Raw genomic sequence first — 17,620 nt, 5'->3', positions numbered from 1 at the left:
GGAAAGAACAAGGCACGATTATGTCGCCCGGATTGGCGTCACGGGGACCCAACTCTGGAGCCAAGCCAGGGGTTAGGGCTCGCAGGCAAGCGCCTGGTGACCGGGGCTCTTCCCATGGCCCCGGTCGGGCCCAGCCTGAAGGAGCGACGTGGGACCACTCTCCTATGGGCCCATCACCAGTAGAAGACCGAAAAGGGGCCGGTGCAATGTGGTTTGGGTGGCAGTCGAGGGCGGGTGCCTATGAAGAGCACAGAAGTCCAATAACAAAACACCACTCGGGTTCAGATCAGGGGGGGCATTCCTACCAATCACGCCCCTCCAGGTGCCACTGTCATTGCCCACGTGGGCATTGAAGTCCCCCAGCCAAGTTTTGGGCCGCCGAAAAACTTGGCTTTTGGGACATGGAACGTCACCTCTCTGAGAGGGAAGGAGCCTGAGCTGGTGCGAGAGGTTGAGAGATACCATCTAGATATAGTCGGGCTCACGTCCACACATAGCCTGGGCTCTGAAACTCAGTCCTTAGAGAGGGGTTGGACTCTCTACCACTCTGGAGTTGCTCAAGGTAAGAGGCGGCGGGCTGGTGTGGGCTTACTCATGAGCCCCCAGCTCAGCCACCAAGTGTTGGAGTTCACCCCGGTGGACGAGAGGGTCATGTCCCTCCGTGGGGGACAGGTCTCTAACTGTGATTTCGGCTTACAGACCGAACAGCAGTTTGGAGTACCAGACCTTCTTGGTGTCTCTCAAAGGGGTACTGGAAAGTGCCCCAATGGGGTACTCCATTGTCCTCCTGGGGGACTTCAATGCCCACGTGGGCAATGACAGTGGCACCTGGAGGGGGGTGATTGGTAAGAATGCCCCCCCCTGATCTGAACCCGAGTGGTGTTTTGTTATTGGACTTCTGTGCTCATCATAGTTTATCCATAAAGAACACCATGTTCGAGCACAAGGGTGTCCATCAATACACCTGGCATCAGGTGATCGACTTTGTAGATGTTTCAGGCGACCTTAGGCCCTGTGTCTTGGACACACCGATCACTATCTGGTGCTGAGTTGAATTCGCTGGCGGGGAAGGAGGCCGGAAAGACTTGGAAGACCCAAACGTGTCGTGATGTCTGCTGGGAACGTCTGGCCGAGCCGTCCGTTAGGGAAGTCTTTAACTCCCACATCCGGGAGAACTTCAAACAGGTACCGAGGAAGGTTGGGGACATTGAGTCCGAGTGGACCATGTTTTCCACTTCGATTGTCTCTGCTGCTGCTCGGAGTTGTGGTCTCAAGGTCTCTGGTGCCTGTCGCGGCGGTAACCCCCGAACCCGGTGGTGGACACGGGAAGTAAGGGATGCCGTCAAGCTGAAGAAAGAGTCCTACCAGGCCTGGCTGGTTTGCAGGACTCCAGAGGCAGCTGACAGGTATCGGCAGTCTAAGCGAGCTGCGGCCTGGACTGTTGCGGAGCCAAAAACTCGGACCTGGGAGGAGTTCGGTGAGGCCATGGAGAAGGACTATCAGTTGGCCTCAAAGAAATTCTGGCAAACCATCCGGTGTCTCAGGAAGGGAATGTAGTTCTCCACAGGCACCGTTTTCAGTGCAGGTGGGAGGCTGTTGACTTCGACTGGGGACATTGTCGGGCGATGGAAGGACTACTTCGAGGATCTCCTCAATCCCACTGACACGCCTTCTTTTGAAGAAGCAGAGAACGAGGACGCCTCAGGGTCCCCTCAGAGGAGCTGGAGGAAGTGGCTGGGGCAAGGGAAGCCTGGGCATCTCTGCTTAGACTGCTGCCCCGCAACCCGGTCCCGGATAAGTGGAGGAAGATTGATGGATGGATTTCTGATAAATTATTTAAAAATTACCATGAAAAATGTGTATGTAGACATATTATTTTTTATTTTCTAAGCCTTTTCGTCCTCACAAATGTTGCAGAAACACACCTAAAGATTCTACAAATGTCTCTATATTTAACAGACTTTAAGGACAAAAGTGCTCCAGAAAAACCTCCCCTGTGTCAACTTTGAGTCAAGACTCCAAATAAAACTCAAGGCGTCTGCAGGCAGACAGCTCAAGCCTGATTACTAAAGTAAAAATGTGCTACTAGTTCTTAATTATAACAAAATAAGTTTACAAATGAAAGCAAAAATCAAACTTATTAGGAAAAATATCAAAAAAAAAAGATGTCTCCAGATCTATGGATGTGCTGTCCATCTGCTCTTCCTTGTTTTACCACATGGGAGCGTCAGCGAGCTCACTGCAAAGGGAAAAAGGTGTTAGTTTCCAAATCTGTTTCATTCAAATCTGTTTTATTAAATAAACTATCCTCACAAATATGGCCACTAAAATTTACTAAGGCCTGTCTCTATGAGGTTCCATTTGTGCCAAAAATCTGTTTTTGTGTCCACTGTCTATGTCTTTGGTCGTCTCACTTTGTCGTCAGGACTTAGCAACCATTGCTACTGTCGATAGCTACTGTCGATAGCTACTGTCGATAGCTACTGTCGATAGCTATTGTCGTTAGCTACTGTCGTTAGCTAGGGTGTTTGCTACTGTCGTTAGCTACGACGTTTCCCCGTGTTTTGTCGTTAGATGTTCTCGTTTTTCAAATTTTGCCAAAGTCGTCAGAAAAGTCCTTTGTAAGGCCGGTAAATTTTTTCCTGTACTACCACGGAACGAAAAAGAAATGTTTATCAAAGCAGACGTCAGGGTTAACCATGACAACACGTTTTTAAGATGAACTTTATTTTGATATTCCCTCAAACGCGTATTGCCAGAAAGGGGGGGGGGGGGGGGGGGGGGGCATGCATACAACGCTTGAAACGAAAACAAAGTGGCGCATTACCGCCACCACCTGATCTGGAGGCGAACTACTTCTATTTAACGCGGAGAATGACACATAATAAATATGAACATTTTACGAAGACTATTTATGAATGTGCTGTGTTCTGATCATGAAAAACGTGGTTGATTTATTAATAATAAAATTACAAACACATTGGTGTTGATTTAATGTATTTGTTCAGAAATAAACCCTCAAGTCATTAGTCCATGGCAATATTTATTTTTTTGCCGCTGAACGATTTACGGGGGCCTTGCAAGGAGGCCTTTAAAATATCTTTGATGAGTTACCTTCTCAAATTTTAGTGGGTCGAGTCACTAATTATGAATATAACAGTCGAAAACTGACTGGTTTTTGAGCTTTTCTTTTTAATCTATTTATGTGACCATGAGATGGCGCACTCGGGACCACATAAGGCTCTTATTAGCCCGTCTGATCCTCGTTTATCCATCAGATTTGTAACAACATATTTTATAAAGATCAGTCATTTTTCAAAATAATTTGAAATAATAGTTTCATCACAAGATTAAATTAAAGCCATACTCTAAATAACTTTAAACGGGAACGTGAAACAGTTGTACGCTGCACCCCCCCCCCCCCTTTCTGGCAGTGCGCGTTTGCAGGATTGTCAATAAAGGTTTTTTTTTTAAAGTGTTTTGTTCCGTGATAATACGGGAAACAATTTATCGACCGTACAAAAGACTTCTCTGACGACCTTTGCAAAATTTGAAATACAGCAAGATCTAAGGACACGACATGGTGAAAGAACGTAGCAAACGACACTAGCAACGGTTGCTAAGGATCTTCCTGACGACACGTGAAACGACGTAGCAGACGACACTAGCAACGGTTGCTAAGGATTTTCCTGACGACATGGCGAGACGACGTAGCAAACGACACTAGCAACGGTTGCTAAGGATCTTCCTGACGCCGTAGTTAGACGACATGGGATAAGGACAATGACAAAGATAAAGTTTAAGGATAAAGCATATACAAGCATATACATCACAAAGTTAATACAAAGTAATAATCAAAGAATCATGGGCATGCAGAAGATATTGCTTAGTAATACATAGACATGAACCAATGTAAAATGAACTCGTTCAATAGACATAGACAATGAGCCCAAAGCATAGACAGTGGACGCAAAAACACGATCAGTGGACATAGACAATGGACCAAAGACATAACAGTAGACGCAAAAACACATTTTGATATTTTTGGCACAAATGGAACCTCATAAGTCTCCTTCCCTGAAAAGAATTTGAACCTGTTTACAACTTTAAGAGCTAAAATAATAACACAGGGCAAAAAAAAAATATTATTTAATTAAAGAAGACCAGTAATGTAACAGCTAAAGTGTCAGGTGAAAGATATTTTCCTTTTTTATCCTCACCAGAAAAAAAAAAATAACTCTTTCAGTTCAAAACAAACCTACTGAAGTAAGACATGTAAAACCTGACAAGTGACTCCAACATGAAACATTTCTTTAGCTCTTCTTTAGATGGAAAAATGAACCGGAACATGAACTGAGGGCATTAATTATTATGTACCGTACTTCCTGTTTAAATGTATAACTGTCATCACAAAAAAGGTTGTTTTAAAGTTTTCCTAAGTCTGTTTTTTTAAGAAATCCACCAATCCCATGGAACCTTAGACAAGATTTTGTGTTAAAATGAACTAAATAAAGCTTAAAGGGATTTTTATAAACTGTTTCAAGTGAGGAGGAATTCTGCAGGGATTTAAGCCAAATACTTTTCCTCTCATTTCAAATAAAAGCTACAATTTAACTGGCAGATCATATCCTTTAATTCTGAAGCTATTTTTTTTACCCTGACCAGAAACGACAGGTGAAAAAGGCTCTTTGACTCAAATACGCCACATTAAATGGCTGCCTAAATTAAGAGCTGAGCAAAATGGGTTTTTATTTGGCACCATTCATTCAAATTTCACTTTTTTCAGATGGTAACAGATTTTGTTTTTAGAAGTACTGAAGCTGATTTCTAAACTGAGAGATCTGAGGAAATCTAAAGTGAATCCCCCGCCTCACCTGATAAATAAGTGTCATTCCCAAATGAACATCCATCGTCTTACGTCATTTTGTTCCCTTTCTTATTCTTTTTATGTAAAAGTGTGGTTAGAGTTTGACCAAAATAATCACGAGGCTTTTTTTAGGAGTCGGGCAGCTGAAGGACAGGAAACAGAGTGCGTGTGTTGAGGAGCAGCTTCCAGACTCCTCACCTCAGGACGGGGTTGAAGAGTTCAGGTGGGATCAGGTGCTCGTCTTCAGCGGCTCCAGCTTCACAGTTCTGCCTCTTCTCTTCCTGGTTTAACAAATAGAAGCTTGAGGTTTGAATGTGAGCTAGACAACACAGAATAAAACTGTTTCAAACAGAAAATAGAGATTAGAATGTATTTTTGCTATATGAATGTGATGCTGCTTTTAAAATTGATTCAATTTTTTATCTTGTGTTAATCTATTTTGCTGTTTTCTTCAGCGTTTTTCTGGATATTTTGAAGGGACCGTGTTCCAAGCATCATGAGGAGCTCCTCATAGTATATGTGTTTTTATGTGGTCCCAGACTGAGCGGATCCTGGGGATCAGACCAACCGCTGCTGGTTTCACATTCAGAACTGCAGTATGGCTGCAGAATAGAATTTAAAGAATAGGATACACCAATGATGGGGTAAATGAAGAGCAAAGAACCAATTAAGTTTAAAGAAAACTCAAATGTGAATTTTTATTCCCATCATGGAATATGGATCAGCTATCAGTCATCAGATATTTATTTTTGTTAATTTAACTTTATAATTGTTTTCAATGTATTTTTAGTTTGATTGAGTGGTTTATTTTCAGATATTTCAGCAATAAAACAAAGGAAATATATATATATATTGCATATTTTCCCCCTATCCATACAGTACACACACGACCCATTGAATCCATTATATCAATAATTGTGAAATAGTGGCTGATTAATTGATTGAAAGGGAGTGGGAAGAAACAAATCTATCCAACCCCATCCCTATTCTTTTAATGGAATAATATATATTCCAAGTAAATGTTCTGTGAGGTTTTGTGTTTTTAAAATATCTAAATGTTTCATGCATTTAATTTGACAGTCAACAGCCAAAAATGTTCCTTTTATACTGCAGCCAAAACCCCCTCACTACCACCAATGCAAACGTTTCCTTGTGCTTGGTCTGTATACAGACTGCCTTTATTCGGACATTTCCAACTCAAACCAAAGCTTGTAAACAAAACCATCTGACTAACGATCTCTTTAGGCACTGGCCAGGAATTATGAGGGCGGAGCAACGCAACAAGAGAAAGAAAAATGGAAGTCGTGCGTTTTGCAATCTTTGCTGGGATATTTCACTGATTCAAACTTTGAATTTTGCTGACCAGTTTTAAACCTCTGTATCAACGTCAGTTCCACTTTTTACTGCTGCTTTGGCCCAGCTGAGGCGTGCTGCAAGGCGCTTACGGAGGAGACATCAAAGAAGCTACGCTGATAAGTGCTTATGACATAGATTGTTGGGAATACAGTGTAACAATGTGTATCGTGCTAAAAGTTGTTTTGATGCATTCATCTGACTACAGTTCAATGAGTTGCTTTGTCTCATCGTCACAATTGCTTCCTTCCTACTTTGTTTACAAATCCCAGAATGCCCGGCTTCTGTGGCCGTTTGGTTTAGTTGTTCCGCTCCGGGAACGGATTGTATTCAGACGGAAGAAACTCTGAGCGAACTAAAGCTCAGTCCGACTGGAATCTAACCGAGACCACCACCAAAAGATGGGTCAGAGAGCAGTTCCTGGTCCTGGACCAAAGTCCACTTGGGTGTAGACTGAAAATTTGTTCCGGTGTGTTGGGGAAATAACTCTGATTCACTTTAAATGTCTCCAGTCTGAATACATCCTAAGATACCATAACTTTTGGAGGTGATTGATTTCACACCTGAGTGTCAATCATCTCCCCTTTGCTTTCAGCTAGAGACTCGTCTGCGTCAGACACAGGGTAGGAATCTGGTCTACAGGAATCTTCATCATCTTTTTCTGAGGAAGAGGAAGAAGTCAGTTGTTTGCATTGGAATCATGAACACAAAAATCAAACAACCCAAATAATTATGAGGCTTTTAACTTACTGACACCTGAGGATTCCAATCTTTTCCTGTCAGATTCAGGCACGATTCCCAGCCTGTGTTCCAACTGATGTATGTAGCTCACCAGATCCTGCAAGGTATAAAGCTGCAGGTTTGAAAGCAATCGAGCAAAAATACTCTAACACCAGGATATAAACCAGTAACTGCACAAGAAGGTTTGCTCTGTTAGAATGAAACCTCAGAGATTCACAAAATCACCAAAAATGAAGCAAAAAGATGAGAAAAATGCGGATTCAAACACTCTAAAAGGCTTTCTGTCTCACCTCAGTCTCCACAACAAAAGAGAAGAACTCACAATGAAATAACCTCACACACACAAACTAAATAAAATAGCACAATAATATATTTTGGTTTGTAGACCTCAAGGATCTGGCTGAAGAGTAAGGGGTTAAACGGTCAGTAATGTGTCAGAGTTTGTCCGTGCAAAGCTCTAAAATACTGAATTCAACTGAAAGCCGATGGAAAGGAGACAACAGAGGAGTTATGTGTTCACTGGCTCCAGTTAAACGCCTCGCTAAGGTGTTTTGGACAATCTGCAAATGACTTAACAAATAAAAGAGAATAAAATTATCCAAACGAGAAAAGATTAAAGCGTAAATTATCATTTCCAGGTCTAAACTAAAAGGTTAATACTGTTTTTAAATATTTGTCAGTGACCTTCAGAGACGTGAATTTCAGAAGCTCAAAGAACCCAGGTTTTGTTTAAGCGTAGGAATGTTAGTTTACAGGGGCTGTAAAACTACTCTGAGGACAACATCTTTCTTTAAAACATTTTAAGTAATCTGAGTAACTCTTTACACCCACCTCTGCTAACAGCAGGACATAGTCTATGCATTCATGTGAATTAAAAGGTTTTAGAACATATATGGGATCTGCATTTTGTGATTTGCAAATCGGGTCAGATGCCCCTTCAGACACAACCCTCTGCATGTACCCTGACTTGGGACCAGCACATAAAAGAGCTGGATGGGGCCCCCCTGTGGTTGCATTTATGGTGAAAATCCTGCCTGTTTGTGAAGCTGCTCCTCCTCCCTGTCCTTCTGGATCTTCCTCAGACTGGTCTTTGCCTCCCGAAGCTCCTGTCTGGCCTCACGCAGCAGCACCTTCGAACGACAGCAACACCCTGTTTGAGCCCTCTGACATCTGACACGGCCAGCTCCTTATTCCTTCTTTAGTCACATGACGATGTGAGGAAATGTTTACTCACTGTTCACGGAAGCTGCTTCTGTTTGTGCCAGCACATGAGCAATAAAAATAAAAAAACTCTGCTGACCTCTGGCATGTTTCTCCAGTTTCCAAAATGTGTTCTGGGTAAATGATGAAGCCAAATTCCAGCAGTGGAGCTAAATTTAGGTCTGAGGTTGTTTGTGTTAAATAATAGCAATCGTCCTGCATGTGGCCTTACCTTCTCTCTCTGCAGCTCTGCTTCCAGGTTGTCCCTGTCCATCCTTTCATCCTGAAGCCACTGCTCTGTCCTCTGAAGCTCACAGCTCAGATCTTGCAACTTATTTTTATTAATCTGCAGAGAAATCGTGAAGAACACTGTGGAAGAATGAATTCAAACAAAAACCCCTCCCCTCTGGATCCTCACTTCTGCTGCATGCTTGTAGGCCTCCTTCTCCAGAGCCGAGTTGGCCCGCTCCTCTCTGAGAAGCAGGTCCTCTTCGGACAGCTGCAGGTTGAGCTGGGCCACCTGCAGCCGGGCTTGGTGCAGCTCAGCGTAGGTGTGATTCTGACGAGCGCCCAGCTCCTTCAGCTCTCTGCGCAGACTCTCAATCACAAGCTCATTGGATTCCAGGCGCTCCTGCAGTCCTTGCACCGCTGCAGCAGAAGTCTCAATCTCCACCTGTTCAGGTGACAAAGATGACGTTCCCCTGTCATGCAGATCATAACCACCAGCATCCAGCTGTTACCTGTAGAGACTTTCTTTTCTCCTCGTCGCGTTTCATCTGAATGGACATTTTCTTCACTTTTTCTCTCAGCCTGCATCAACAAAAATCACAGTTAGACTCAAAGTTTAATTAATTAAATGAAAAAAAAATCCATGAACCTCTTGCCTTTCCAGTTCACTGCAGGCTGCCGTTTCTTTGTCAGTCAGAAGTCTGATTTTATCCTCCAGGTCTTTGATTTGCAGCTGATTTTCTGCTTTTTCAGCCAAGAGTCTATTCAGTTCACTGGTGAGATTCTCCTGACTACATTTTCCATCCTTCATTGAGTGAGAAAATAGGTAATTAGATCATTTGTGTTCATTTTTTGGGGTGGTTTCACAGTAGCATGTCCTGACACACACCTGTTGTTTGCCCTCCATCCTCCTCAGCATCTCACAGCTGTGCCTCAGATTATCTCTGAGTTCAGTGATTTTCTCCTTCATCGCCTCCCTTTCCTTCTCCCAATCGCTTCTCGCTCTTTTGTCGACTTCTTTTTCATTCTCACTCTCTTTTCTGGCCACATCCAACGCTCTCTGTAAACTGTTTTGCTTTTTTAAGCAATCCTCCAGCTGACTCTGGTCACAAAAAGGATTCGAATGTTTTGAATCATGAGGGTGGAAGTTATAAAATGTGCTGCATGTGTGTCTCTACCAACCTGCAGCAGCTGAGCTCTGGGGATGACCAGCAGCAGCTCCTCTCCTTCGTCTTCCTCATCTTGCTCTTCTTTTAGAGTCTCCAGCTCCTCCAACGGTTTAGGAGCGCCAAAGGTGAAGGGGCGGCTACGAGCACACACCTTTCCCTTCTCATCAACATAAACAAACTGGAACTCCAAAGAACTGGGTCTGGGCAGGTAGGATGCTGTGTTAAGAATACACAGAGCTGCTTTAGACCATTTTGAAAGTTTATCAACATCCATTGGTGGCCCGAAATCAAGAATTTAGCAAAGACATTTACGATGAACTGGTTAATATTAAAAGTGCAGTGATTTTAAAATTGGCCCACACCATGATACTACCTCCAACACAGTTGCCAAGAATAGCACTATTTTATGAGACAATTCACTTTCTAGAAATCTCATTGTTTTAGTCTAATCTTTTGCTCCTGTCATTTCTTTGGATTATTTTATTCATAAAGCTCTCCCAACAATAATGCTTCAGGGGGGTATTACAACAGTTTGCAGCTTTAGCTGAAAGCTCCTCCTAGTGCTCTTCACAATTAAAGTACATGCAAACTTTCAAAAGAAAATCACTAAGGAATCCTGAAATGACACATTTTCATGTGTCCAGGTTATGGTAGCGGAAGTGTTTTAGTATGTATTCTCCTTTTGTTTGATTTCTTTAAGATCGTTTTATTTTTTATGGATAATCTACTGAGGAATTTATGCACATGTATTTTTAAAAAATATTCTTGTGAATCTGTTGTTTTCTGCATATGTGGGCCAAATTCTTTGTGTCCTTAGAAATATAAACCTACTCGTTCTCGCAGCATTTTAGTTTGTCCACATCTGTTTAAAAGCCTTTTATTTTTAGAAATGATTTGTTTAATGCGGTCGCGGTTAATTATGAGAAGCATTGGTGGTGGTGGGGTGGAGAGTAAAGATCCCACTAAAGGCCTCCATTTCTAAACTTGTGTAATTTTTTGGGAGGTTTCTAAAGCATCAAAAACTTTTAAAATTTGAGGGTTTTTGATTCTTCAGTTAAAATGGCAAGATTCCCTTTCTTTACGTTTTTTTTTTTTACATTAACATCTGAATGAATATTCTAAACATTAATTTTATTATAACTCTTTAAATTATAGAATGTGTGTTTTATTTAGAAATGTAAAATTTTAATGCCTCTACACTTTAAATCTTCTAATCTTTTAAATCTTTTTGATTTCTAAACTTTACTTTTAAACATTTACTGGTAATTTGCATTTACGCCGGCACAGGAGATCATTGGGGTGATCTGTTTAATGTTACGTATTTAAAACAATAAACACATTTAAAACATTTTCTCCAGTAAAGAAATTATTCTGATGAGGGCTTGTCTATTGGTGTTGACTTTGTGGTTTCTAGGGCTATTTACGGTTTATATTACATTAGGAGGAGATATAATGACAATCTGCACTGAAACTTTCCATAAAGTTTGACATCCTGCTTCGATGAGTCATAGGTAAAGCTAAGTCCATCCTAACAGAAGTGTTGTCAGGTTTGAATCCTCACCGTGAAAAAGAGCACAGGAGTCGGCACAGCGGCCCTCAGTGTAGCCTTCAGGCACAAGAGCCCATGTGTAAGTGTAATAGTCTTTCACTGAAGACCATCCCAGCTGTGGCAGGAAAAAAAAACATTTTTATGATCAAATATCATTCCTTCTGCTCATGTTTCTTCTTCATGTCAATGAATGGAGCCAAAACGGCGGATTGTACCTGAAAAATCCCGATCCAGTCACTGCTGCTCCAGCGGTGGCCTGAGGTCAGGCTGTAGTGGCATTCCACTCTGGTTTGGGGGAAGTACAGTTGTCCCACATTTCGAAACATCACAGTAGACTGTTTTTCCATGGTGATGGGAGGTTGTGCTGCTGATACAGAACAGACTCAGGGATTAGGTTTGATGGGCGACTGGATGGGAACAGCTGACGGAAGGTGATAGCAGAGTCAGCTCAGGAATGCAGTAGTGTGGTCACAACATCCTCACGCCCGTGGCTCAGCAGGATTTTCATAAACAAGAAGTTTGTCAACAATTCTTACTTCAAATATTAACATTTTTATTAATTATTTGAAATATAATCTTGAGTTTTTAGAGAAACTACTGTGTCTACTTTGTTGATAAACATGAGCTTTCACTCTGGAAGATTAGTAAAAAGTAAACTCATAAAGCAACAGAACAAAAACTACAGATATCAAAAATTGCATTATTTTATTTTCTAAAATAAAAACGGATATTTCCTTTGATTATTAAACAGAAACATGCAGTTGAGTATTTCATAAAACTACAAACTCAATAATGTAACTCTTACCTTAGTCCACAGAAATCTCTTCAGGCAGCACAGAGAAGACTGAGCAGAGCATGAGCCTGCAGATACTGATGAGCAATCCTGTCAGGTGCAAGAGTTTCACAACATCTTCTAAACCGGGAGTCCCAAATAAGACCAAAGCAGATGAGGGGGGGGGCTCATGGGAGATGCAGTTTGTGAATGCAGAGCTTGCTGGAGAGAACGGTAACGCTCCAGACTTCAACTCCCATAAAAAGATGCCGCTGGAGGATCTGCTGCATGTTGCAAGACTTGTGTCATTTGCACAGGTGGGGGTCAGGACAGCAGCAGAACTGTTCTCAGGCAAACAGATTCATCTGAGAAACCAGACAAAAACAAACTCCATACAAATTTCATTGGATTTATTCATAATGCAGAGATCATAGGGGTGAATATAAAGTTAGAGGTTCCTTTGCTTTTGTTTTCCAGTTTTTTTTTTGTGGCAAAACATTATAATTTTATGAAACAGACACAATAAAGGTACATAAAAATGTGTTGACAAGATAAAACAAGCTGAAAACGTTAACTCCACATGTAAAATTGCATTTCAATAAACCAGTATTGAGCTACTTTCAGTTACATTATCCAACATCTTTGAGCTTAACGGGTTTAAAAGGTCTAAAAATCAAAATCTCAAAAAAATATTTTTAACAGATTTTCCATCTTACCCCATATATGCTATTACCAAAAGTATTGCCTGACCCATCCTAGTGATCAGAATCAGGTGTCCTAATCACTTGGTCTGGCCACAGGTGTATAAATTAAGGCAGCCAGGCATGCAGACTGTTTTTACAAACATTTGTGAAGGAATGGGTCGCTCTCAGGAGCCCAGTGAATTCCAACGTGGAACTGTCTTAGGATGCCACCTGTGCAACAAATCCAGTGGTGAGATTTTCTTAGCTCCTAAATATCCCAGAGTCAGCTCTATCAAAACAAATTGGAAGTTTGGGAACAACAGCAACTCTGCAACAAAGTTGTGGGCCACTGGCGGAGAGGGGTCAGAGGATGCTAAAGCGCATAGCCTAAAGAGTTCGTCGACTTTCTGCACAGCCAATTGCTTCAGAGCTCAGAAAGTCATGTGATTTCCAGATTAGCCCAAGGAAAGTACACAGAGAGCTTTGTGGAATGGGTTTCCATGGCAGAGCAGCTGCATCCAAGCCACACATCAACCAAAGCGTCGGACGCACTGGTGTAAAGTACACCGCCACTGGACTCTATGGCAGTGGAGACACCTTCTCTGGAGTGATGAATCACACTTTTCTATCTGGCAATGTGATGGACCAGTCTGGATTTGGAGGTTCTCAGGAGAACAGTACATTTGACATGGTGCCGTGTGAAGTTTGGTGGAGGAGGAATTATGGTGTGGGGTTGATTTTTAGGACTTGGGCTTGGCCCCTTAGTTCCAGTGAAAAGAACTCTGAATGCTTCAGGACACCAAAACATTTTGGACAATTCCGTGCTGCCAACCTTGTGGGAACAGTTTGGAGAGGCCCTGTCCTCCTCCAACATGACTGTGAAAGCAAGGTCCATACAGACATGGACGGTAAATGGTGTATACTTATATACTTTCTACCGTATTCGAAGGCCCAAAGCGCTTTACAGTCACATTCACACATTTATACACTGATGGCGGCTCCACTGCTGAACGCTGGCACCAACCTTCCACCAGAGACAAGACACATGGGGCCGGCAGTGCGGGAATCATACCTGCAATCTTCCGATCAGAAGTCGACCGCCCTACCACCGCACCACGGCCGCCGCTATGACAGTCTGGTGTGGATGAACTGGACTGGCCTGCACAGAGTCCTGACCTGAACCCCATAGAACACCTTTGGGATGAATAAGGGCGGAGACTGAGAGTCAGGACTTCTCCATCAACATCGATGTGTGTGACATCACCCATGTGACATCACAGAACACACTCCTCAACCTTGTGAACAGCCTTCCCAATGGACTTGAAGCTGTAAAAGCTGCAAAAGGTGGACCGACATCAAATTGAACTCAGGAATGGGACTTCAGTTCATTTGAGTCAAGGCAGGTGAGAAAAGGTTTTTGGTAATATAGTGTAAAACCCATTAAACCATTTTTCTAGTATCTCTAAAAGTTACACAAAACCTGAGTTTCAAATGTAAACATGAAGAAAAAAACACACAATTGTTCAGCTCCTGTAGTGTGAGAAAGTGTTTGCTGCTGTTCTGATTTCCTACTTTTTGCCACATTGGATGTTTGAGCTCAACCTGTGGTCCGTCTTTGGAGAGCTGAGTTTATTCTTTCTAACCACTGATGACTGCTTTTCTCCATCAAGAAACCAGTTCAAAGGACCTGCCAGACAAAGTTGAGATCTTCAATATGCTGCAATCTAAAAAAAACAATTACGTTTATGGATGCTTTGGGGCACCAGAGAACTACAGAGCCGTTATCCACGAATGAAGACACCTGGAACAGTGGTGAACCTTCCCACAGGAACCCCAAAATTACCCAAAATGTACAATGCAACTCATTCTAAAAGTCACAAAAGACCCCAGATAAGCAACCGCAGAGTTAAAAACTCCACCATATGAAACTGACAGAGAACAAGGACCTGCACAACAGAGTTCATCACAAAAACCTGAGCAAGAACAGGAAAGTTCTTCAGAGTTCTGTAGGAAAAATCTGACGAACCAAGAATGAAAGACCCACTCTGATGGGTTTTTATATGTTATGGTTGGGATTTTTCTAAAGATGGAGGACATACATAAAGAACATTAAGGTGAAAACTGGTATTTGCCTCAAACGGTTATTAGTTTGGGGATGTGAGAGGCTGTAAGCTAGCGGGAGAGCATGAAAACTGAGAGCTCTCAGCAACGGGGAGGGGAGGAGGAGTGGGGTTGGTCTGCCTAAAACCTGGAGGCAAATTTCTAATGAACTGCTTCCAGAGTGAAGTTTTTGGCTTCTCAGAGAGAATTGTTCAAACAGCACTTCAGTGGCAAAAACCAAAACAGATCAGAAGGAGCAAGAGTAGATAGACAACCAGCAGCATCAATGCAGGTTGAGGATCAATATAAAAGACGCCATCAATGAAAACAAATGATCTAATCATAGAAAAGTTTCTTTTCATAGAAAAGAAACACACTAACAGAAATATGGTGGTGGGAGTGTGATGGTCTGAGGGGTTTTTAGTTGCTTCAGGACCTGGAAAACATAAATTCCACTGTCTAAAAAATCCTGAAGGAGGAAGACCTTCCTTCTTTCTGACCTTAGGATGAAGCACGCTCTGTTTGATCCCAAGCCTATAAGAGCAAGAAACTTTCTAACAAATCAGAAAATGTTTCCAAAGCTCGTTTCTCGACCTGTATAAAAAGTTCTGTTTTCTGTCAGTGTCATTGATGACACTGACGTCAGTGCAGAAGACCATGTTCTTCAGAAGTGTTGCACAGAAGGGAAAGAACTCCAAGTTCCTCCAGTTTGGTTTTTGCAGCTTCCTCCCAGCCCTTGTTGGCCTGCGGGTTTCTGGGTGATGGATGCATGATGCCTTCCACCCGAACGCTCAGCCCTGCAGCGGACAGCGCCTTGCGGGCCCGCTGCTCCGCCACCCGCCCCACACCGATCACCATAGAGAAGCGGAGCTCCTTCACCACTTCACACAGAGCGCTGTCACAATTGGCCAGGAGGGCGTCCCGCTCAGCTGCAGGCAGCTCCGGGGGGGTTAGATTCTTCCCACCGTGATTCATGAAGACGAGTGGACACAGATTGTGAACAAAGCAGTGCTTGAAAAAACGGTCTGGTTCCACGCACAGTTTTTTGAAGAGGCCCCAGAACCGAGCCCCGCTCACTTCACGCTGGGTGCACCTCAGACCCACGATGGGACGCCTGGGATGCTCGTTGTCAGGGCGACCAACTTCTCCTGTGATCTTCAGCCAATCAACAACTGACCTGACCTCACCGAAAGGGACCTGAAGGGAGGAAAAGCGTGACGTCACGTGACATGAGTGAGTGAGTGAGTGAGTGAGTGAGTGAGTGAGTGAGTGAGTGAGTGAGTGAGTGAGTGAGTGAGTGAGTGAGTGAGTGAGTGAGTGAGTGAGTGAGTGAGTGAGTGAGTGAGTGAGTGAGTGAGTGAGTGAGTTGCTAGTTAGTTAAACATCAGTTATACTTTCGGACTGAAGCAGTACGGATGCTGCGGAACTCACCCCGGTCTGTGCCATGCCGAAGGGTCCAGGATTCATGCCCAAAAACAGGACGCTCTGCCCGGCGCGGCAGTACCTCTCCACGTAGCAGCGGTGGGTGTCCCAGGCATACTCCAGCGGATTGTAAATGTGGCGGACAGGCTCGCTGAATGTCAGGCCCCTCAGATGGGCGTTGAGCTCCAGCTCAGCCTTCAGGAACTTGGAGGAGGAGATCCCGTCTGCGGAGCTACGGGAGTCATGGAGAAGCAGACTTCCGCCGCCTGCGCCTCCGCATTCTAGCTGGCTCTGATCATTAAATGAGCTGTTTAACATTTTTTAAATGCAAAGATAAAGGATTATTTTGTCTGTCCAATTAAAACCAGACATTAGGGGGCAGAAATGTGCCCAACAATCGTAAACAAAGAGTACTTCTTCGTCTGCCTCTTAACATTAAATAGAGCGGTTGTCGCCCTCTACAGCCAAATCAGTGTCATTGCAGTCAAATTTAGATGAATACACTGGAAGAAATAAACAATAAAACTTGTTACAGCAGGTGCAGCATTAAATAAGAAGAGCACCAAAAGCTGGTGTGATATTAAAGGGAAGCTTGGTTGTTGAATGAAGCTGAACTGTGGAGGCAGGGACAGCAGCACAGACGGTGTCGTCCAAGTCATGAAAAACGCAGCTCTGTACTCGGTCTTCACACAAAGGAGAGCACACTCAGCAACAGACTGATGTCCACAAACAGACTGAGGAAGCCTTTTGTCCTCTCTGCCATCAGACCACGCAGTTCTCCAAGGACCGGAAAGATGGATGGGGGAGTGTGGTGGGATGAGGGGGCAGAGGTCTGTTGGGTAAATAAGGTAGAAAAGACTTGGAGGCAATATTTACATTTTGACTGCTTACCAATCTGGGATAGAGTAGTAATGATAATATTGATAAATAATAAATTTTATTTCAAATCACCTTTCAGGTCCCTCAAGAAACCTGGACTGTTCCTCAATTCCAAGTATCCAAATTTAAAAAATCCAAAACGGAATGCCTTGATGCAAACCACAATCATACAGATATTGATATATTGCGGATATGTTTATAAATAATCAGATACAGTATCTTTTTTTAAAAAAAGATACTGTATCTGATTATAGATATATAAAGATTTTTATTTAACCCTTGTTCTATCTTAGATGACCCCACCCTTACATTGACGTGTTCTCCATACCATGACAAAGGTGGATAAAGGTGGAAAGTTTTCATGTAATCCATGGACACCAGTGAAGATCACAAATCATTGAAGAAAAAAGGTTCAGAGCACTGTCTAGTGCAGGGGTCGGGAACCTTTTTGGCCAAGAGAGCCATAAACGCCACATATTTTTAAATGTGATTTCCAAAGAGCCATACAATAATGTTGTGTCCTTTTCTCACACTGAGGCACTGAGACTTAACCTCTTTTAAGGTTCTTTATTCTGGTTACTGTAGACCGCAACAAACGCCGTTCAATTAATTCAGCAACTCCTTATTCTCTCCCGCCGAGACGAGACGAGAGCGCTT

The 17,620-nt window shown here is 42.9% G+C and overlaps 2 protein-coding genes across 3 annotated transcripts; both read right to left on the bottom strand.

Moving 5' to 3' along the window:
* Positions 1–1,858: 1,858 nt before the first annotated feature.
* LOC101164053 (calcium-binding and coiled-coil domain-containing protein 1) lies at positions 1,859–12,156 on the bottom strand. Of its 2 annotated transcripts, none has more exons than XM_011475468.3 (14): positions 11,913–12,156; positions 11,323–11,474; positions 11,120–11,222; positions 9,572–9,774; positions 9,279–9,491; positions 9,046–9,194; positions 8,902–8,971; positions 8,580–8,834; positions 8,394–8,507; positions 7,996–8,091; positions 6,971–7,058; positions 6,784–6,881; positions 5,066–5,148; positions 1,859–2,239 (listed from the first exon to the last, which is right to left on the bottom strand). In XM_011475468.3, the coding sequence occupies exons 2-14, from the start codon at positions 11,452–11,454 to the stop codon at positions 2,212–2,214; spliced, it is 1,632 nt and encodes a 543-aa protein (XP_011473770.1). In that variant the 5' UTR covers positions 11,455–11,474; positions 11,913–12,156; the 3' UTR covers positions 1,859–2,211. The 2 variants fall into 2 exon arrangements, with proteins under 2 accessions (XP_011473770.1, XP_011473769.1); XM_011475467.3 differs by having other exon boundaries at positions 11,323–11,471.
* A 118-nt stretch (positions 12,157–12,274) lies between these two features.
* Positions 12,275–17,164, bottom strand: smug1 (single-strand-selective monofunctional uracil-DNA glycosylase 1). The gene is made up of 2 exons (XM_011475466.3): positions 16,094–17,164; positions 12,275–15,859 (listed from the first exon to the last, which is right to left on the bottom strand). The coding sequence occupies exons 1-2, from the start codon at positions 16,400–16,402 to the stop codon at positions 15,305–15,307; spliced, it is 864 nt and encodes a 287-aa protein (XP_011473768.1). The 5' UTR covers positions 16,403–17,164; the 3' UTR covers positions 12,275–15,304.
* Positions 17,165–17,620: the final 456 nt, after the last annotated feature.

The sequence above is a fragment of the Oryzias latipes genome, chromosome 5 (assembly GCF_002234675.1).
Source record: "Oryzias latipes chromosome 5, ASM223467v1".
In the NCBI taxonomy this organism is placed as follows: Eukaryota; Metazoa; Chordata; class Actinopteri; order Beloniformes; family Adrianichthyidae; genus Oryzias; species Oryzias latipes.
This window is presented reverse-complemented; position numbering and strand designations above follow the sequence as displayed.